General features: G+C 35.4%; 1 protein-coding gene across 1 annotated transcript in view; it reads right to left on the bottom strand.

Moving 5' to 3' along the window:
* The window catches only part of NIN (ninein), a 165046-nt gene that overhangs the window by 47842 nt on the left and 93390 nt on the right, over positions 1–23814 (bottom strand). Inside the window, 9 exon segments of the mRNA XM_043989230.1 lie at positions 6023–6238; positions 6837–6906; positions 7032–7157; positions 8431–10563; positions 11594–12120; positions 14106–14227; positions 15927–16065; positions 16359–16448; positions 23500–23610. Coding sequence (XP_043845165.1) covers positions 6023–6238; positions 6837–6906; positions 7032–7157; positions 8431–10563; positions 11594–12120; positions 14106–14227; positions 15927–16065; positions 16359–16448; positions 23500–23610 — 3534 coding nt within the window.

Raw genomic sequence — 23814 nt, 5'->3', positions numbered from 1 at the left:
GGAACACTAGCAGGAGAAGGGACCTGGTTGCAATACCAAGGCAGAAAAGGGTGCTTGTGGTTACTCACAAACCATAGCACAGGCCAAGAGAACAGTGACTACACCTCTTCTTAAATCATATCACCTTGAAAGAACTGAACACTTGTAAACCCCCCAGAGAAAACTCTGAAAACAGTCCCATGAAAAACCTGAAGTTTGAAACAGTGCCCCTTCCACCTCAGGAGCAGAGCCCAACTTTAACATGAAGTTAAAAGTCAAGAAATAAGGTGGGAAATGAGCAAACAACAACAAAAAAGAACCTGGCCATAGAAAGTTACTATAGTGATATGGAAGATCAAAACACAAATGTAGAAAACAATTAAATCAAAGCAGCTACATACAGAGCCTCAAGGAAACAAATGTGAATTGGTTGCAGACCATGAAAGAGCTCGAAAAATATTTTAAAAATCAAATAAGAGAGGTAGGAGAAAAAGTAGAAAGAGAAATTAAACTGATGCAAGAAAATCATGAAAATAGTCAAAAGCTTGGTAAAAGGGAGTACAAAAAATACTGAAAAAAATAACATCATAAAAAATAGAATAGGGCTAATGGCAAAAGTGACTCACAAATCAACTGAAGAGAATGCCTTAAAAAGCAGACTTGACCAAACAGAAAAATATGTACAAAAATTACTGAAGAAAACAACTCCTTGGGGCAGCTAGGTGACACAGTGGATAAAACACAGGCCCTGGAGTCAGGAGGACCTGAGTTCAAATCTGGCCTGAGATACTTGACACTTACTAGCTGTGTGACCCTGGGCAAGTCACTTAACTCTCACTGCCCCACAAAAGAAAGAAAGAAAGAAACTCCTTAAAAAGCAGAATAGACCAAATGGAAAAGGAGGTACAAAAGCTCATTGCATAAACTCTTCCTTGTGTATCCACTATATGAGAGATCATTATCCCTATTCTTCTTCTTCCTTTGCCACTCTGCCAGTATATCCCTCTTTTTCACCCTTTAGTCTTCTTTTGAGATTGTCCCAACCTGCTCTGTCTGAGTAAATTGTCTCTAACAGCCTTGGTAAAAATATATGATAAAGTTCTGATGAGTTATATGCATCCTATTCCCATATAGGCATATAAACAATTCAATCTTGTTTAGTCCCTTATGATTTATCCTACATGTTTGCCTTTTTATGCTTTTTTTTATCTTGTGTTTGAAAGGCCAAATTTTTTATTCAGCTTTGATCTTTTTGTCAAGAATATTTGAAAATCCTCTATTTCATTACATGGCCAGATTTTTGTATTATATTTAATTATACTGGGTGGGTTATTCTTGGTTCTAATTTGCCTTCTGGAATATCATAGTTCAAGCCCTCTGTTCTTTAAAAGCAGTAGCTGCTAAGTCTTTTGTGATCCTGACTAGCTCCACAGAATTTAAATTCTTTTCTTGTTGCCTACATCATTTTCTCCTTGACTTTGGAGTTGTGGATAGGGAGATATCATTTTAGGATTTTGTTCTTGAAGTAATTTGTTGATTCTTTCAATTTCTACTTTGCCCACAGGTTCTAAGATTTCTGGGCAGTTGTCCTTTATACTGTCTTGAAATATTTATTCTTAGATTATTTCTCCCTTGCTCAACTTCTCAAGTTGGTTGTTTTTCCTATGATATATTTCACATTTTCTTCTATTTTTTAGTCTTTTGACTTTGTTTTATTGTTTCTTGGTGTCTTATGAAGTCATTAGCTTTCAACTGGCCAATTCTAATTTTTAAGGAGTTATTTTTGTCAATGAGATTTTGGGCCTGTTGTACCATTCAGCCAATTCTTATTTTTAAGGAGTTATATTCTTCTTTTCTTTCTTCTTTTTAACCTCTTTTACCAAGCTATTAATTCTCTTTCAAAAATTCTCAATTTATCCTCTATCACTCCCTTGATTTTTTTTAGGTGAAGCAATTGGGGTTAAGTGACTTGCCCAGGGTCACACAGCTAGTAAGCGTTGTGTCTAAGGCCGGATTTGAACTCAGGTACTCCTGACTCCAGGGCTGGTGCTCTATCCACTGTGCCACCTAGCTGCCCCACTCCCTTGATTTTTAAAAAATCATTTTTTCCTCTTTTAAAAAAAATCTCTTTAGCTTTTCTGGAATTCTTGTTGGGCTTCTGTCTAATCTGAATTTTCTAAATTTAAGGCTTTGTCTATATTTCCAAGTCTTGTCTTCTGTGTTTATGCCTTGAGCTTCCCTGTTGCCACAGTAACTTCTTATGATAACTTTTTTGTTTGCTCATTTATTTGTAGAGTCTGCTTCTTCATTTTAGACTTTATGTTAATATCAAGCTTTGCTCTCCTCTGTCTGGCCTGACTTGTGTCTTTTATGTCTTTCTGTTGCTTTCAAAACTCTATCTGGGGGGCTTGTGAATTTTCTTTGCTTTCAAAGTGGTATGATCTTAGAAGAGGTTTTTTCTCTGTCCTTGTTTGCACTATAGGTTAGAACTCATTCTCCACTTTGTTCTTGGGCTTTGAGATACATAGCTGGAACTTGTTTCTGGAATATGTTCCATGCTCCTTAACTAGATCCCTTGTGACTCTTCCTGCTCCTCTCTGGCCTCAAACTGTGGCCTGTACCTGGATAATACTTTCAGTCCTTGCAAAGAAGTTCTATGCAATCTCTTTCTGCCAAAGTTTTTAGATCCTAGTACTATATATGGGTGCTGGGCTCCTCCATGATGCTGCTGCCACTACAACAGCCAACTCCTGCTGCCATGAGATTACTGCTGCATTCCTGGCCAGCCCCCACTCCAATGTCTATAGACATCTCTATCTTCCTAAGCTTCCCTTGCCTGGAAAAAATTACTTGCTGGGACTTTTTTCTTGGTTTTCCTGATCAGAATTTGGTTTGTTGTACTTTCTATGTTGTTTTGAATGTTATGGAGGAGCTAAGGCAAAAAGTGCTACTTCTCATTTCACTATCTTAACTGTTTCTTCAACTGTAACATCCATATTAATATTTGTTAATTTTTTACTCAATATATTTGCATATATGTGGTACTGACTATTATTCTTGGGTGTGTATGGTGTTCAGGAGGACTAATACCTCTAGTATGAGTCTAGTACTCCCAGATTGGGAGTAACTGACAGGCTTCAAATCCATCAAGGAGATAGGAGAATGTCTATCCCAAGAATGTAAAGACTTTTCCAGTGAAAAGGGCAGATGAAAACAATTTGTTTTAACAGCCATAAAGGTGGCTTAAGCAGGCATTTTGAAGCACTTAGAATTTTCTTAGGAAAAAAAAAAAGAATTTGTTTAGGCATGAAAGACACCAAGGTCATCCACTACATCCCAGGCCATCATAGGTCATCTTGACTTTTGTCCTGCCACTGGACTTTGATAACTCAGGAAGAGGGAGTGAGGTTGATGGCACTGTGCAACTCTGCCTCACTTAAATCCAATTCATTGAAACTGCTAAATGAAAAAATGAGAACTCTACAGAATTTACCAGGAAAATAGTTCATCTATCTCTAAGAAGGCAGCATTTAACTTCATCAAAAGTAAAGTGAAAGGGGCAGCTAGATGGCGCAGTGGATAAAGCACCAGCCCTGGATTCAGGAGTACCTGAGTTCAAATCTGGCCTCAGATACTTGACACATACTAGCTGTGTGACCCTGGGCAAGTCACTTAACCCCCATTGCCCTGCAAAAAAAAAAATAAAGTGAAAGTGAAGCCTAGAGAGATGTAGGATTCTTGATTCAGTAAGAAAACAGGTGAGATTCAGTTTTACACTGATAATAACATTCTAAAGCACTATAGATATTTATGCCCTAAAAGATATTTATGGGTCAAATGCCCATGGTGTCAATAGAGTCACATTGATTAGTGATAAGGACATGCTCCTGGAGAGATGGGCTGAATAGTTTCATAGTGTTCTTAACAGACCATTATCAATCGATGCTGAAGCCATTGATTGTATACCTCAGGTTGAAGTCAATCCCTCCCTAGCTGAATTTCCAAGTGAAGAGGTTTTGAATGACATTAGGTTCCTCTAACGTGGCAAAGCACCTGGTATTGATTCTATTCCAGCTGAGATTTACAAGGCAGGGGCCCATACAAAGGCTAACTGAAATTTTCTCAGTTATATAACAAGAGGACATTATTCCCCAGGAGTTCAAGAATGACTCCATTATCCATCTGTAAAAGGAAAAGGAAATAGAATGTCTTGTGACAATGCCAGGGAGATCATTGCTTAGTCTCTTAGTCATGCTGGCAAGATTCTTACTACAGTCCTCCTTAATAGGATGATCCCTCACCTGGAAGATGGTCATCTATCCAAGAGCAAGTGTGGTTTCAGGAAAGGCTGAGAAACAATCAGTATGCTATTTGCTGCCCATCAATTCCAAGAGAAATGCTGGGGCAGAACAGAGGTCTGGATACATTTGTTGATCTGACCAAGTTGGCCTTTGATATGGTCATTCATGAGGGCTTGTGGAAAATCACAGCAAAATATGGTTGCCTAGAGAAGTTCATCAGTATTGTACATCAGTTTCATGATGGCATGCTTGCATGAGGAATGGATAATCAACAATGCTCTTGTGCTTTCCCAGTTACCAATGGAATGGAGCAAGACTATGCTTGCTCCCATGCTTTTTAGTATGATGTTTTTAACAATGTTGTCAGACACCTTCAGTGAGGACAAAAATGGCATCAAAGTCAGCTACCACACTGATGTTAAATTATTTCTCGAGCTGCACTGCTAAGCATTCAAACTCTACTGTAGAGAATACAACTCAGAAGGGCTGGCCACATTGCTTGAATGCCAAATGTATGTTTGCCTAAAAGACTATTTTATAGAAAACTCACACAAGGCAAGCATTCACATGGAGGTCAGAAAAAGTGATACAAGGACACTTTTAAGTTCTCTCTGAAAAATTTTGGAATTAGTTATGAAACATGGGAGATACTGGCACAGGACCTCCCAAAATGGCATGATCACATCAGAGAAGGTGTTGTGCTCTATGAGCAAAGCAGAATGAAGTAGCTCAAAAGAAATGTGAGATGTTTAATTTAGAGATTCCACCCCAAATGTTCACAAGGATTATTTGTGCCTGACCTGCAGTAGAGCCTTCTGAGTACATATTTGTCTAATCATCCACAGTTTAACATACTGTATGTTGACCCGAACATAGTGATGTTATTTTTGTACTCTTCCAAAATGAGGGAAAAGAACCTTATTCTCTATTTACTTAGGTGCTAGGTGGCTCAGTGGATAGAGCACTGGCCCTGGAGTCAGGAGGATGGGAATTCAAATCCAGCTGTGTGACCCTGAGCAAGTCACTTAACCCCAATTGCCTCAAATATCCGGGACCATCTCCAGTCATCCTGCATATCTTACCACTGGACCCAGATGGCTCTGAAGGAGAGAGTGAGGCTGGTGACTTTGCATAGCGTTCCCTCACCTAAATTCAATTCTCAAGTCATGATATCACTTCCCAATGTCATGGTCCTATTCCTGAATGAAGGACAAACAACAACAGGTGTGAACAAGTCAAATACCCCCATTAGAATGTAAGCTCTTTAAGGTAAAGTTTCAGAATACAAATTTAATATTTGTATCCCTGGGACTTATCACAACACATAGTACATAAAAGGTACTCAGTAATAAGTATATAATAATGCTGATGGATTCCAGCTTCCTATGGTGTTCCCAAACATTCTCCCACATCCAGGTTCTTGAATCATCTTTGAATAGTGTACCTTTCATCATTTATATGAAAACACTGCAGGGCAGCTAAGTGACACAGTGGATAAAGCACCAGCCCTGGAGTCAGGAGTACCTGAGTTCAAATCCGGCCTCAGACACTTAACACACACTTACTAGCTGTGTGACCCTGGGCAAGTCACTTAACCCCAATTGCCTCACTAAAAAAAAAAAACAAAACCATTTATAGGAAAACACTGAAAGTTCCTTCAAGCACAGGACAAACTGTTTGCCTTATGACATCTTCAAGAATGAACTGCAATTAAAAAAACTTATAGTTACCACAAATCATACCTTTGCTTTGCAGTTGTCTAATTCCTCTTTTAGCTTTGAACTTTCTTTTCCCCACTCTTCCAACGTACAGTTTCCTTTCTCTTTTTCTTTCTGGCATAGGATTTGTGCTAAATGTTGATGAAGATACTGAAGGTCTGCTTCATTTTGGGTGTTCTTTTGGATAAGTTCTGCATTTTCCAAATCTAAGTGCTGATTTTTGGCTTTTAATTCTGAAACCTAGTTAAAATGGAAATTAAATTGTTTGAAGCTATTTCATCCATTTCTCCTTAAGAGTAGACATAATAACTTGGATCTTTCTTCTGTTCACCCCACCAACCCTCTATACAGAGTTTCTCAAAAGTCTTTTCTATTACAACTAGGTATTATGAGAATCGCAATATATATTACATATATATTATGATATATATTCCCTTTCATTAAATCTTATTCTGGATAATGGTGTGTAATTGATTTTGTAGTCTGTGTTTATTGGGCTCTGTCTTCTCTAATAATCTGCTTTTAGACAAAGTTGTATAACTTGAAGTAACAAGGTATTCTCTTTTACATATTTGGGCCTTTCAGTGTCAAGTTTTCATCATTCTTAAATGTTCATTAACTATTCAGTATCTTTTATGGACTGAAGAAGACAGAGGACAACATAGGATATCTATACTAGAGCCCATATTAGTCTGTCCTCTGATTTTGAATTCAAGTGTCACAGATAAATCCAAAGAAAACTAGTATGGGGCAACCTAAATGTGATCATTTCTAAGAGAAAGAGAAATCTTTTAAGTCAAGAAAAATTGAAATTGGAGAATATTCAAAATCCATTTACCTGCTTTTTAAAGCTTTCGACCATCTTCTGTACAGCAGTTTTCTCCTGTCTTACAGTCTCTATTTTTTTCCTAAAGTAACATTGAAAAGACAACTTCAATTTGATCTTTGCAAATTACAGTAAGTTTTAGTTCTTGTAATGATTCCTTAAAAGTCTGGGTAAGTATGAGTGTACAAAAAATACTTATATTCTTACCATATTTCTTCTTGAGATCCTCTTAATTCCCTTAATTTTAGGTAAGAAATGCTACCTTCTTCATTTAAAGTGGTAATTTCCTTCCTTAAAATAGAGTTTTCTTCTTGAAACTTTTCAGACTCCTGTCTAAAGTGCAGAGATAAAAATAGAATTAAAATAAGGTAATCATCTGGCATTTTTAGAAAACATTTTTAGAGACTACCAAAAAGGCAAATGCCCTCAAGCCATTTAAAAGACGAATTTGCATTACTTTTACTTGTCAGTAGGTTGCTATCATATTGGCTTTATCAGGAACCAACAGCACTATGGAAAAACAGGAAAAAGTGGGCTAAGAAAAACTGAAACATAGGGCTAGAAATGGAAATTAAACCTAGTTTTGCCATTGACTAATGTGACCCTTTGGGCTTGACTTTTGTGTCTCAACCTCTCTTCTCTGCAAAGTATGTAAGCAACCTGTGTTTAATTGTAGACTAGAGTGATATAGAAGATGACCCATCACAAAAAATGTAAAACTATCTTGTCAAAATCCCAAGGTTAATTCAGTGGGGGGAGGGAGGAAAAGAAGGGAGAGGGGGAAAAAGAGAGAAAGAGGGGGGGGGCGGAAATGAAAAAGATGAGAATGAGAACATCTAATAATATAATAGCAAGGAAAGGGAAAAAGAAACTTTATATTCAGAATTGGACTATGATTCATTTAAGGCAACAACCCCAAAAAAACAATATTAAGGAAAACCATTTGCTATAAAAGTCACCATGAAAATTTATTCCATATAATCTTAATGGGTAATGGTTCAATTCAGGTTTACATTTGTATTTATTCTCTCATAAATACTTAGGAATATGTATTTCTAGATATTAATAGTCCCTTCCCCACCCCCAATAAGGTTAAAATTTCTTGGGAAAAAAAAAGAATATTTCCTAATGTTTACTTTAAAAGAGATCAAAATGATCACAAAAGCTAAAAATAAGAATATAATATATCCTAGATTAGTGTTTAGAAGTCTTATTTATGATAATTATACACAAAGGCTATTCTAAAACATGTTTCATTAAATGAAACAACTACAACAACTACAACATGCTCTGCAAAAATTCTTTAAAGTCAAATTGTTTTAGTACAATTTCATGCCTGTTCAGATGCAGATAATTAAACAGCAAAAACAAAAGTTATAAATTTTTACATCTCATATTAAAATAATTTGCTAAAGACGAACTGGAATCAAGAGATTTTCTTCTAAGAAAGGTTATTCTATTTGTTAATGCAGAAATAGATAGGATCAACAATGCCACTCTGGCTTCTCAAAGATTAACAGATTAGTTTCTCTAAGCACAAAAAGCAGCAAAAGTTAGGAGAGTTATAGCCAGATTCCATAAAAAAAAAATTATAGGCATACATTACCTCAGCAGTTCAACTTTGTGCTGCATCTCACTGCATGTGCTTTGTAAGTCATACATCATTGACTTCAGCTCCTCCTCTTTTTCTCCATGAGAAGGTACATGTTTTTGTTTAACTAAATTAGTTACTTTCTCTCTTAGTTGCCTGGTCAGCTCCTGTAACTTGTTTTTCTCCAATTCTAATTCTGCTATTCTTGTGTCATTATGGTGGTATTTTTCTTGAAGATCTGAGAATACAGTATTTTCCTCAAGTTTTTTAAGCTGGGTTTGTCCAGTTGACTTTTCTTCAGGGTTGCTCTTTCCCTGAAACCAGAATTCTTCATCTACCTTTGTTTTTTCCAGGAGCCAAGTGTCTTCCAGTCCACAGGTCAGGTTTTCTTGATTACATTCTTCTAAAACAGACTTCACATTCATAAATTTTTTACCCCATTGTCCCAGCCTTTTATTTTGTTCTAGTAAATTTTTTTCAGCTTTTAGTTCTTGGGTCTCTAAACCAAGTTCACTTAATGACAAACAGTCACACTGTTCCACTGATCTTTCCTGCAGTTTCTCAATCTTTTCCTCAAGTCTCAAAACTAGAGTTTTCAAGTCTTTGTTTTCTATTTTAACTTCATCATAGCACTGTTTAATCCTGAGGAATGCTTCAGTTACTGTCTCAACTTTCTTCAGCTCAGTCTGTAACCTGAAAACTTCTGAATTGAGATCTCTGTTATTTTCCATTTCTTTATCATATTGTGCTTCCATTATTTTGAGTTCTTCCTGAAGACAATAATTTTCCCTACTGGCCTCTTCATATAACAATCTGTACTTGGCAATAGCCTCGGGATTATTCTCCAGTACTTTTACTTTCTTTTTTAGAATCGAATCATCAAAAATTAAATCCTGCTTATTTTCAGGAATTTGATCGCACTGTGTGTGCAAGACCTTCGATCTATCCTGAAGATGAAGAAACTTATTCTTCAGGTCCAAACTCTCAGTACTTGTTATTTCATTATTCTCAAATTCAGAAAAACTCTCTAATGAGCCTAAAGATTCCTGCATTTTAGTTTCCATTGTCTGAAAAGAACTTCTTTCTATCCTTTCCACTTCTTGAACACTGTCTGGTGATTCACATAGAATATGGGTAATAATGCCTTCTACTTGTTTTATTCTGTTCTGTGATGAAAATGTCTCTGTTTGTTCCACTGAAGTTCTGAATAAGTCATCATTTGATTCCTCTAAAGAAACAAATGTCACTGCCTCTGGATCTAATTTTTGTAGCCTCTTATGTAACCTGATGATTTCAGCAGCCATTTTGACATTTTCCTTCACTGCCCTCTCATGGGCCCGTTGCAGATTTATAAGAATATCACCATTTTCTTCCAAAAGTTGTGTACCTTGCTGAAGAAGAGACATCTCACTAGGCATGTCTGTATTTTCACTTGCTACTCCTTGACAGCTACTTTGAGGCTTGCTAAGCATTCCATGTTGCAATTCCTTTATTTTATTTTGAAGTCTGGAGATTTCTAAACTTAGCTCAACTTTCTCCCTGTCTACTTTCTCACAAGTTTCTTTGTTGAAGTCCTCCATTGTCAGAAATTGAGAAGCCATGTCTTCCTTTTGATATTCACACTTAATCTCTTCCTCTTCAAGTTTCTGCCTATCTAGCTTCCCTATATCATCTAACTGCGACATGAAATGCTCTCTATCTTTAAATTCTTTTTCATGACTATTTTTGAGCTCAGATATTTGCTTGGACAATTGGTTTTGTTGGTTTTCAGACACATTCCTTAGCTCCTCTAGGTCTTTTTGAAGCTGCTGTTTCTCAGCTACTAAGCTGATTAAATGTTCTTTGTATTTATTCTCTAATATCTCTTGCTCTCTTGTCAGAGCAAGAAAGTTTGCTTTTTCATATTTCAATGTCTCTTTAAGTTGTTCTTGTGCTTCAACATACTCCTGGATGAGTTCATCCTTTTCAAATTCCCATTTAGATTTTTCCTCATATTGCTGTTCCATCAGGTCCTTCAGCTCTTGCTGATAGGAATCTTTCAGGTTTCTTAGGGAATCTTCATATTTGCTTGTGACTTTTTGGCACTCACTCAGAAAATGGGCTTCTATCTGAGAGTTTCTTCTATTATACTCAATTTCCATTTTATTCCTAAATGTGGTTAACAGACAGCATTACTGAAACTGCTGCCAACTCAAAAAACAAATAGAAACATTTTCCCCCAACCCCACCTTTATCCCTATATAAAAGATACTGTGAAGAAAATATTTGGTTTTGTATACTTCCTAAAAATAATTAACCAATTTTAATGTGGAAAAAAGTAAAAGAAGTTGAGTTTGAATAAAAAAAACTGTCAAAAAGACACATTCACCTCACAAAAGGTTTTCTAAACTATTTTTTCTATAGAAAAAACGACTTTCTCCCCATGAAGATACAATTCTGAATAGAATGCCATGGGGATAAGAAGTTTACATTTTGAATTTGAGACTTCAAATGACATTTAACTTCAAATATACAAATGCACATTAACATAACTCCCATTTTGGTTAGGCAGTATATATAATCTGTCAACCTTAAATGTGATCAATTTTTAATGGATTTCAGAATATTAACCAGATTATCCTCAAATATTCAGGAACTAGTTTAGTTGTTTTATTTTATGAAATATCATAAGATCAAGCATAGAATCCAAATATTATTTTACATGTCAACTTACTCTAAATAATCCAGTATGACTGCATTTCTACTTATACATCTGAAACTGCAATGGGAAATCAAGCCACTGAGAGAACTTCCTTTGCACTAAACTGACATTGAGCCTTATAGAACAATTATGAGCATATTTCTGAATGGAAAGTGACCTTTGAAATAACAGGCCAAAATTGTGTTAGTCTTGACCTCAAATATCTAAATGAGCTATATCATGCGTTTGGTATCATATGCCACCAAGCCTAACCAAAGGGGAAAAAAACCTCATTTTCACTTACATTAACAGTCTTAATAATTTAAAACTAGGACTGTGTCTACACAATGCCAAAATTAGTCTTTAAAAATCAAAAATGTCCAGTATACTACCAAACTGTTACTGAGTTTACTGAACTGATTGAGTATTTTGGTGTCATGTAGAGACAGTCTCATTCAACTTATTTAACTCTTACTCCATTTACCTTTGGTTTCTTACCTTTCCTCTTGGAGTTTGTCTTGGTGCTTTTCTAGCAGTTTCCTTTGTAGCTCTTCTTTCTCAAGAGTGTGTTTTTCCATTAGGCTTTTTAGCTGTTCCTGGTAAAATTCTTCTAGTTTACATTTCTCTTCTTCCTTTGCTTTAACTAAGTCTCTCATCTTCTCTTCAGCCCAGGTACCATTTTGAATGAGACCCTCTCTCTCTCTGTTAAAGTTTTCCTCAACCTGTTGTAGTCTATTCTTGAGAGCCACTTCATGTTCCAGCTTCAATTTCTCCTGGAGATGAGCCTTTTCTTCATTAAACTTCACTTCTAATTCATTTTTCTCCTTCATATACCTACAGTCTGTTTGTTGTTGTTCCTTCTTCAAAACAATAGTCTGCTTCTGTAGTTCTGCAATTTCACTTTTAAGGGTGCTTATTTGTTTTTCCAAGGTATATATTTCATTTTTGTACTTTTGTTTCACATTTTCTTGCTCTTTTTCACAGTTGGCCTTAGTTTCATCTAGCTGCTTTTCATAATGGATCATCTATAGCAGAGATAATACAAGAAGTCATTTAATTCCAAAACCAAATAAAGGAATGAAATGATGATCATTATTTATTTCAAGACTTTTCCTGCAGAGAACCCAAGATTTTCACTATATGAGCAGATACACAATGGAATCTCAGGAAAATTATCCACCAAAGTCAGCTGTCCTCTAGATGATCCTACTATGTCACCATAACAGATACATTGGATGTCATCTAGACCCTGAGGTAGTTTCTGTGTAAGGAATGTTTTTAATTTTTTCATAAGATTTTTACTTGCTCCTCCTACCTGATGTCAATTTATCTGGACTTGGCCCAGTTTTTTTCAAGGCATAGCTCTCCTACAATTGAAAATATATAATCAAAATAACACATGTAAGTGTGAACTCAATTAACTCATTTTGCTTCTAAATAGAGCAAATTAGTCTACCTAAATCAAACTAAAATTTCATTTTGTATTTTTAGTCACCCTGTTAAAGATGTACATTGGATATGTGTCTGTGTGTGTGTATGTATATGCATAGAAAATGTCAAGCAGACTAAAAAGTGATGTAGAAACACTGTTTCCTTAACTTTGTCCTCTTTCTTCTTTAATATGCTGCACTGTGTTTAAGTGATTGTCTTAAAGAAGCTTATTCTTTAATTTGGTGTATCTTCATGAAAACTGCATTTTAAATTGCATAAATAAAAATTAAAATAATAAGTTGTAAGATTTCAGAAGTATAGGTAGTTAAGTACAAGGCAGAAAATTAACCTACTATTTGTCATATCAAGATTTTGTTGTCATTTTCAGTCATGTCTGAGTGAGTTCATTTAAGGTTTTCTTGGCAAAGATATTGGAGTGGTTTGCCATTTCCTTCTCCAGCTCATTTTACAGATGAGGAAATTGAGGCAAAAAGACTTAAGTGACTTTCCTAGGGTCACATGGCTAGTAAGTATCTGAGGCCAGATTTGAATTCAAGGATATGAATCTACTTGACTCTAGGACTGGCATTCTATCCACTGCACCACCTATTTGCCAGGACACATATCAAGATGCCAGGGCACAACTCTGTTGACCATGATGGTCCCTATTTCCTAGGAAGTCATAATTTTACTGTCACAAAGCAATACAGGTAAATACTGAGGTGCCTGTCAGTTTAGGAGGGGTTTTTTTTGTTCCATTTTGTAGAACTGCCGAAGTTAACTCTATTGGACCATGAAAAACTCTGTAAGGACTCATTCATTCTGAACTTTGAAATGAATGCCTTCCTTTAATCTTTGAAAAGCATCCTTCTGTCCTAATGCAATCTTTTTTATTGGGATCTATAATTTTTCTGGCATAGAAATTCTCTTCAGAGACTGGAAATTTATCTGCAATTTACAGACTGCCAGTTACATGACATAAGTGATTCCTATTTTGTTGACTTTTTTGTCTATTTCTTTTAATGTAATTAAGAGGTGGGTCTGGATATTAAGAAACCAAAAACCTCAGTTGGAAATCATTTCATAAATGTCTGATAGAATCAAGAACTAACTTTTGGGAGTTAGGTTTAGGGAAAATAAGACAAGCTCTTCATCAGTTGAAGACAGTGGAAGGAAATAATTAAGCGACTACTATGTTCCTGACACTGTGCTAGGGGCCTTTCAAATATCATCTAATTTGATCTTCACAACTCTGTGAAGTAGGTACAATTATTTTCCCCATTTTACAGTTGAAGAAACTTAGGCAGACAAAGTTTAAGTGAGTTCTAACCAGACCAGGGTTACAAAGCTTGTAAGTGTCTGCAGATGTATTTGAACTCAGGTTTTCCTGACTCCAAGCCTAGCGTTTTATCCACTGGGCCATCTAGCAGACCCAGAAGACTTTATGAAAAGAATTTTGGGGAAATTCACAGATAAAGACCTGTCAAAGTTCAAAGATACTAGATTTGGTTGAACAGCAAAAAGCGCCTTCCCTTTTAGAAGAGGAACATGCTTTTGAAGTTTGATAGTAACTACTTACTTTATCCGTAAGTTCCAGCGTTAAACATTTCATGTCCTTATGATGCTGTTCTTTCAATCGTTCAATAATAAGTTCTGCTTCTATGCTCATATTCAGTGGATTACAATTTTCAGAACCAAATCCTAAAATACAAATTAGCCCATTTACACTAGATTTTACTGCTTTTTACATAGTTTTCCCCAATAAAGTACAACTCTGGAATCTGAGATAAGACATTTAACCTAAGAAATTTATCTCACCCTCATGATACTTTGGAGAGTTTAGGAAATAACTGCATACAGAACTTATTATGGTCAAAGTAATCCCTTTCTATTCACTAGATGGATATTTAGGTGAATTAGTCCTTTAACTCATGGGTAATGAACTAAGTTTTTATTTTCTTGAGCAGAGAAGGGGGATTGAGAGAGGTCAGTAGCAACAACTGCTTGTAGGCAACTTTCAACCCTCCTAAAATACTAAACCATTTGGCAGAAGTCTGGACGGGGGAGGAAATATACGTACACAGAACTATTATTATCCAGAATACATTCATAGACACATGCATATAAACATATATGTGTATGTACGTATATATGTATTTATATATAATTCTTTTTTTTTTTTTTGGTGGAGCAATGAGTGTTTAAGTGACTTCCTCAGGGTCACACAGCTAGTAAGTGTCAAGTCTCTGAAGCCGGATTTGAACTTAGGTCCTCCTGAATCCACAGTCAGTGCTTTATCCACTGTGCCACCTAGCTGCTCCCTTTATATATAATTCTTGAGATCCACTATGGTTTACTCCCCATATTTGACAGACACAAATGGAGATATAACAAATCAACAAACAATTCAAAGAATGAAATTCAGATATTATCTAGATCACCTTTCTCATTCTGGTCCATCACTAGTTCCCCCAACTCCCACCTTGATAGTAAGGAAATTAATGCTAAAAAGGGTGGAGTATCAGGGTAGGGTCCTTGGTCCTCTGCCATATACAGAGAAAAATTTACAGGTTGTCAGCTCTCAGATTTTGAAATATCTACCCTCCTTCTCCTAGCCTAACCAAATTATTTTCTCTCTCCAAGAATCTCCTTTCAAAATACAAATGCCCTATTAAAGGAAGGAGGAGGGGCATCCACACAGATAATTTAAATTGCAATATTATCAGGGATTGGCTAAGAAACAACTAAAGGCAAGGATATAGCAAAGGAGATGCAAATGAGTAAGGGATGTCATAGGGGAAAAGTGCTGGGAGAAAGGAAAAGGATAAATAGATATGCGGTTCTGGTATTTCTGGAAACATGACAAAAAACTAACTTTGCAAACAATTTATTCTAGGACTAGTTTCACCACTAAAACTATTCTGTATCCCTTAGGTTGTTAACTTTGATCTAATATATTCACTTCATCTTCAAGCCCACTAAGAAGCAACATAAATAGAGATATAAAAGAGATCCAGGGTTCTCAATATATCTTTTATACCTAAGCATTTTCTTGGAATATGGAGATAACCAACAATAACTGAGTATCTAAGTTTAAATAATCAAGGGGCTTTGCATAGTATCAGCTAGCTATTAAAACAAAAAGATTATTTTACATCTTCTTATTTCACAAATTCTTAGGTAAATTATACTTCCTAGAGTAATCTCCTCAGTTATTAGGGCTTCAAAAAACAAAACGAAAACTCTTCCAAAAACTCCTTCCTCCTCCTCCTCCTCAGCCATAGCTGAATATCTTAGTAAAATAATGATGACAAAATTTTACATTTTAGATGATTTGAGTCAAATACACCTAAGTCTCAACAAATGACTGTTCCAAAAGTTTTGGCTTGAGTGTGTATACCTTGGTCGAGATCTTTACTGTGACATCTAACATCAAGTTCCTCAGAAAGAGAGTTCTTGAAAGGAAGTTTAAACACTTTGCCTTGAGCACGATATTCCTCCAGTTCAGAATGGAGTTCATCCACTTGATCCCGTAACATCTGAGGAAAAAATGTCCCAAAATAAAATGGAAGACAAGTTCAAATTATAACATTAGGGCAACAACAATAAACCATGAGGAGCAAAACTCTGGTTCTTGAAGGCAAGACAAATAATGTGGTAATTCCTTCCTTGAATATAGCAGATGTCTTACCTTGTAGTAAGGCCTAGTAACTCTAAGCTCCATTCAGTACAGGTTCTCCAAATTAGGGTATATTTTGGATAAAATTTGCATGGTTCTTCAATTAACTATTATGCTTCAAGGCAACAGAAAACGAATTCTTCTAACACTTACTCTGCACTGCTGTTCATATTCCATTTTCATCTGGGCTAGCCTCTCTTCTTGCAAAAAGAATTCAGCACTGTTGGGATCTAAGTCACCAAACTGCAAGAGGAAACAAAGCAAGTAGACAGCTTTCATAGGTGTCCTTCCTTATCTACAACATGCTAGACATTGATTTCTTGGTTTCATCCAGGTTCTTTCACTATCAAGTAGCTAAGAACAAAATGTTCATGGGGCGGGAGCAGTAGGTGGTACACTAGATAGAACACTGGCCCTGAATTCAGAAGTACCTGATTTCAAATCTAGCCTCAGACATTTGACACTTACAAGCTGTGTGACCCTGAGCAAGTCACTTAACCCTCATTGTCCTGGGGGAAAAACTAAAAAGAACAAAATGTTCAATTGCCTATAGATGACCAGACTGCTATTTCTTGTTATTGTGTTTTTTCCTGCTCCTCCACACCCATGTAATGGACACTAATACAGATATTTGCAAAAAGACATATCTACCACTAAAAATTATCCCAAACTAAAACTAAACTACTTTAATACAAATTTTTTAAGTGATACTGTATTTGCCATTTTGAATAAAACATAAAAATAGAGAAAGAGCAGATCAATAAATTGCATGCAACTAAGTTGCAGGCAATCAAAAAAACGTAGAAAAAGAACAACTGTTTAAATCCCCAATTAAACAACAAATTGTAAGTTCTGAAAATCAAAGGAGAGATTAATAAAATTGAAAGTGAGAAAGCCATTGAACTAATAAATAAAACTAGTAGCTGGTTTTAAGAAAAAAAAAGAATAAAATAGACAAACCATTGTTTGATTAAAAAAAAAGAGGGGCAGCTAGGTAGCGCAGTGGATAAAGCACCAGTCCTGGATCCAGGAGTACCTGAGTTCAAATCCGGCCTCAGACACTTGACTAGCTGTGTGACCCTGGGCAAGTCACTTAACCCCCATAGCCCCACCAAAAAAAAGAAAGAAAGAAAGAAAACCAAATTACCAGTATCAAAAATTAAAAGGCTGAGCTTATCACCAATGAAGATGAATTTAAAGCAGTTATTAGGAACCATTTTGCCCAATTGTATGCGAGTAAACTTAACAATGTAGGTGAAATGGATAAATATTTATAAAAATATAAAATATAAATTGCCTAGATTAACAAAAGAGAAAATAGAAATTGAACAAGCCATCAATGACCTCCCTAAGAAAAAATCCCCAGAAACAGATGAATTCACAAGTGAATTCTACCAAACATTTAAAAAACAAATGATTCTAATACTATATAAACTATTTGAAAAAAATAGGCAAAGAGGGAGTCCTACCAAATTCCTTTTATGATGCAAATATGGTAATGATACCTAAAACAGGAAGAGCTAAAACAGAGAAAGAAAACTATAGAACAATTTCTCTAATGAATATTAATGCAAACATTTTAAATAAAATACTAGCAAAGAGATTACAGCAATGTATCACAAAAATCATGCACAAGCAAGTGGGATTTATACCAGGAATACCAGAGATGAGTCAATATTAGGAAAACTATCAGCATAATTGACCATAACAATAACAAAACCAAGAAAAAATTGAATGGAGATAGAAAAGAATATACATATTTTTCTCAGCATTACATAGCACCTACACAAATACTGACATTGTATTAGGGCATAATAACTTCACAATCAAATATAGAAAGGCAGAAATATTACATACATCCTTTTCACATCACAATAAAATAAAAATAAAAATTACATTCAATAAAGGGCAGTGGAAAGATAGATTAAAAATTAATTGGAATCTAAACAATCTGATCCTAAAGAATTAGTAGGTAAAAGAACAAATCATAGAAACAATAATTTCAGCAAGGAGAATGATAACAATGATACAACATACCCCAATTTATGGGATGCTGCCAACACAGTACTTAGAGGAAATTTTATATCTCTAAATTCTTACATCAATAAAATAAAGAGCTGGTCAATGAATTGAGCATACAACTAAAACAAAAACAAAAGAACAAATTAAAAATCCCCAACTAAACACCAAATTGGAAATCCTGAAAACCAAAGGTAAGATTCATAAAACTGAAAGTAAGAAAATTTTTGAGCTAATGAATAAAACTAGGAGCTGGTATTACAAAAAAATCCAATAAGACAGATAAACCAGTGAAAAGATCCAACCATTCTGGAAAGCAATTTGGAATTATGCCCAAAGGGCTATAGAACTGTGTCTACTCTTTGATCCAGCAATACCAATGCTAGCTTTATATTCCAAACACATTCCCCAAAGAGAAAAAGACCTATTTGTACAAAAATATTTATAGTAGCTCTCTTTGTGGTGGCTAAGAATTAGAAATCAAAGGAATGTCCATCAATTGGGGAATGGCTAAATAAACTGTGGTATATGATGGTGATGGAATATTATTGTACTATAAGAAATGACAGGGAACAGCTAGGTGGTACAGTGGATAAAGCACTGACCCTGGATTCAGGAGGACCTGAGTTCAAATATGGGCTCAGACACTTGACACTTACTAGCTGTGTGACCCTGAGCAAGTCACTTAACCTCCATTGTCCTGCAAAAAAAAAAAAAAAATGACAAGCAGAATGACTTCAAAAAGGCCTGGAAAGACATCTATGAAATGATGTATTGTGATGTAACAATTAGAATGGCGTCACCTACTGGAGAGTTACTGTAGGAAAGCTCCGCCATGAGGAGAAGGCGTCTGAGGGCAAGCCACACAATCAGGTCCTTGGCATCTGGAAGTGATGTTTGTTCGTAGGTGCTGTCTATCAAAGCTGCCAGCCAATTAGCTTGGAGCTGGGGGGGAGGGGGAGGGGATGTTCCCAGCTTCACAGGAGGTGTTGGGTCCTTTTTGGTTCCTGACCTCGCCATGGCAGGTCAGATGCTGGGGTCTCTTAGAAATAGTTAGATTTTTACCTTTCTCTCTGATCATTAGATGCTAATGCTCTTTAATAAATACTTAAATACTCTTGCTAAAGCTTATAATTTATTGGCGACCACCCATTAGATATTTTAGACAGTCTAGCTAGGATTTTAGCCCTTACAGTGAAGTGAGCAGAACCAAGAGAACATTGTACACCGAGAGAACAATATTGTTTGATGAAGAACTGTGAATGACTTGACTATTCATAATACAATGATCCAAGATAAGCCCAAAGGACCGTTGATGAAACATACTATTCACCTCCAAAGAAATAACTGATATGAATGGAATAGACTGAAGCATGCTATTTTTCATTTTCTTTCATTTTTTTTCTTTTAATCAAGTTTCCTTGAACAAAATGACAAATATGGTAACATTTTCCATAATCATACATGTATAACCCATTTCTGATTCTTTGCCACTTTAGGGAGGGTGAGGGGAGGGAGGGATAGAAGGATAAAAATTGAAACCCAAAATGATAAATTATAATGTTTATTATTTTTTTTTAAAGATAGATAAACCTTTGGTAATTTTTTTTTTTGCGGGACAATGAGGGTTAAGAGATTTGCCCTAGGTCACACAGCTAGTGTCAAGTGTCTGAGGCCAGATTTGAACTCAGGTCCTCCTGAATCCAGGGCCAGTGCTTTATCCACTGTGCCACCTAGCTGCTCTCTGGTTAATTTGATTTAAAAAAGAAAGGAGAAAACCAAATTTCCAGTATTAAAAATGAAAAGAGTAAAATCGCCACCAATAAAAAGGAAATTAAAGCAATTATTAACACTCTTTTGCCCAATTTTATGGCAATAAATCCAACAATTTAAGAAAAAATCAAAGAATACTTACAAAAATATAAATTTCCCAGAGTAGCAGAAGAGGAAATAGAATCCTTCAATAGCCATATTTTAGAAAAAGAAATTGAATAAGCCATCAATGACCTCCCTAAGAAAAATCCACAATACCAGATGGATTCATAAGTGAATTCTACCAAGCATTTAAAGAATAATTCATTCCAATATTATATAAACTATTTGGGAAAGTAGTTAAAGGAGTCCTTAACCAATTTCCTTTTACTACACAAATATGGTGCTGACACCTAAACCAGTGAAGATAAACAGAGAAAGAAAACTACAGACCAATTTCCCTAATGGAAGATTTATTCAAAAAATTTTAAATAAAATACTAGGAATATAAAAGAATACAACTATATATCAGGGGTGGCTAGGTGGCGCAGTGGATAAAGCACCGGCCCTGGACTCAGGAGTTCCTGAGTTCCAAATCCGGCCACAGACACTTGACACTTACTCTAGCTGTGTGACCTTGGGCAAGTCACTTAAACCCCAATTGCCCTGCAAAAACAAAACAAAAAAACCAAACAACTATATATCCATGAGGATCATTACGCTATGATGAGCAGATGAATTTTATAACAGGAATGCAGGGATGGTTCTATATTAGGAAACTATCAGCATAATTGACTCTGTCAATAACAAAAACCAACAGAAATCATATGATCTTCTCAATAGATGCAGAAAAAATCTTTAGACAAAATACAGTACCCATTCCTAATATAAACACTAGGGACATAGAATAAATGAAGCTTTCCTTAAAATGAGTAAGTAGTATCTACCTAAAACCATTCAGCAAGGCATTATCTCTAGTGGTAATAAGCTAGAAGCCTTCCCAGGTAAGATCAAGGGTAAAGCAATATGCCCATTATCACCAACATTATTCAGTATTGTTCTAGAAATGCTAGCTTATGAGGCAGCTAGTGGTGCAGTGGATAGTACACTGGCCCTGGAGTCAGGAGGACTGAGTTCAAATCTAACCTCAGACACTCAACAACTTACTAGCTGCATGACCCTGGGCAAGTCACTTTAACCCTAATTGCCTCACCACACACAACAAAAAAAAAAGAAAGAAAGAAAGAAAAAGAAAAAATGCTAGCAATAATAATAAGACAAAAAAATGAAGGAAATAGAATGGGCAATAAGGAAACAATACTACTCTTTTTTCCTAGATGATATGATGGAATACTTAGAAAATTCTTAGAGGAATCAACTAAAACAACTACTCGAAATTATTAACAACTTTAGCAACTATGGCAGGATGAAAAAATAAATGCATATAAAACATCAGCATTCCTTTATATTACCAACAACGAAGTCCAACAGGAAGAGCTACAAAGAGTAATTTCTATTTAAAATAATTATAAACAATATTAATACTTGGGAGTCTTATTCTGCCAAGAACAAACCCAAGGATCATATAAAGACAATTGCAAAACACTAACCCACAAATTAAGTCACATCAAAAAATGGAGAAATAGTAACTGTTCATGTTTAATTTATCATGCCTGATAAATTTAAATATGACAAGTCTACCCAAATTAATTTATTTATTCAAGATCATTCCAATAAAACTACCAAAAAATATTTTAGAGAGCTAGAAAAATAATAACAAAATTTATCTGAAGAACAAAAGATTAAGAATATCAGGATAATCAATTTTTTTAAATTAGAAAAAAGATGCTGCCTGGGGTAAATAAACCAGATCTTAAACTGTATGACAAAGTGGCAATTATTTAAACAATCTGGTAGTGGCTAAGAAATACAGTGGTGTATAAGTGGGAATAATTATATACAAGAAACATAAGTAGTAAATGACTGTTATAATCTATGTTTAATAAATACATACATGATCCAAACTTTTGGGGAATAACTCATCATCTGATAAAAATTACTGGAAAACTAGAGTAGTTTGGCGAAGAACTAGGCATAGACCAACATTTCATACCGTATACCAAGATAAAAAGTCAAAATGAGTACATGTTTAGACATGGTGCCATAAACATTAGTAAAAAAGCATGAAATATTTTACCTCTCAGATCTATGAAAGGAATTTATGACTAAACAAGAGCTAGAGAGCATTGTCTGGGATATAAAAGGGATAATTTGATTGCTGTTCAGTTGTTATCAACTCTTCATGACTCTATTTGGGGGTTGTTTTACAGATAGGAAACTGAAGTAAATAGGTTTAAGTGACTTGCCCAGGGTCACACAGCTAGTAAGTGTCCATCCTTTGTATTCTATCCCCTGAACCACCTCATGCCCTCATTTTGATTACGTTAAATTGAAAAATGATTTTGCGCAAAAAATCTTCCCAAAGAGCCAAGATTAGAAGGAAAGCAGGAAACTAGGGAAAAAATTTTACAGCAAGTGTCTCTGACAAAGGACTTCATTTCTCAAATAATAGCTAACTGAGACAAATTTATAAGAATACAAATCATTCTCCAGTTGATAAATGTTAAAGGATATGAACAGGCAGTGTTCAGGAGAAGAAATCAAAACTATCAATAGTCATATGACAAAATGCTCTAGAGTCACTATTGGATTAGGGAAATGAAAATAAAGGCAACTCTAAGGTAACCACCTCACACCTATCAGAGAGCTGAGAGGCAGCTAGGTGATGCTGTGGATAAAGCACCAGCCCTGAATTCAAGAGGGACCTGAGTTCAAATTCGGGCTCAGACACTTCACACTTACTACCTGTGTGACCCTGGGCAAGTCACGTTAACCCCATTGCCCCACAAACAACAAAAAAAGAAAAAGAAAAAGAAAAAAAACACCTGGGAAGACTCATAGTGACCTGAGGCAAATTGAAGTAAGCAGAACCAGTAGAACCTGTACACAGTAACAGTATGATGGTATGATGATTCAACTATGAATGACTTATGTATTCTAAGGCAACATATTGATGCTAAAACAATTATGAAGGACTTAAAAAAATATTATCCACATCCAGAAAAAGAAGATGGAGTCTGAATGCAAATCAACACATGCTTTTTTTTCGTTTTTTTTTTTCTTTTTTTTTTTGCGGGGCAACGAGGGGGTTAAGTGACTTGCCCTGGTCACACAGCTAGTAAGTGTTTAAGTGTCTAAGGGACGGATTTGAAAACCTCAGGTCCTCCTGAATCCAGGGCCGGTGCTCTATACCACTGCGCCACCTAGCTGCCCCAACACATACTTTAAAAAATAATTTTTTTTTAAGGAGTCTGTTTTCTTTTGCAACAGAGTCAATATGGAAATATCTTTTGTATGATAACACATGAATAATCTGTATTTAAAATGTTAATTCTTTTTACATGTAATGGAGAAAAACAAAATTAAAAAGTATAAATCAAATAATCTTAAATAAGAATCTGACCTTTTCTGATAGTACATTGTCCAAATTCTTCTGCAGTTTGATTATCAGACTCTCACATTCTGCAAGTTTTTCTGTATTTTCCAGTAGTTCACTTTCTAAACGACTATTTTCCTGGAGAAAAACAAAAAGAGCATGCATAAAAAATTTCCTAACTTTTGCACAATATCCTATAATGTATAAATCATTGCTTATTAATAGAATTCCCTCCATTTTGAAATGAACTAAAGGCATATATAACTACTGACATTGGGTTTCAAACATCTGATAAAAAAAACTAGTCACAATGGTTTTTGTTTGTTTTTGTCTTGTTTTTCT

Source organism: Dromiciops gliroides, chromosome 2, assembly GCF_019393635.1.
Source record: "Dromiciops gliroides isolate mDroGli1 chromosome 2, mDroGli1.pri, whole genome shotgun sequence".
NCBI classification, from domain to species: domain Eukaryota; kingdom Metazoa; phylum Chordata; class Mammalia; order Microbiotheria; family Microbiotheriidae; genus Dromiciops; species Dromiciops gliroides.
This window is presented reverse-complemented; position numbering and strand designations above follow the sequence as displayed.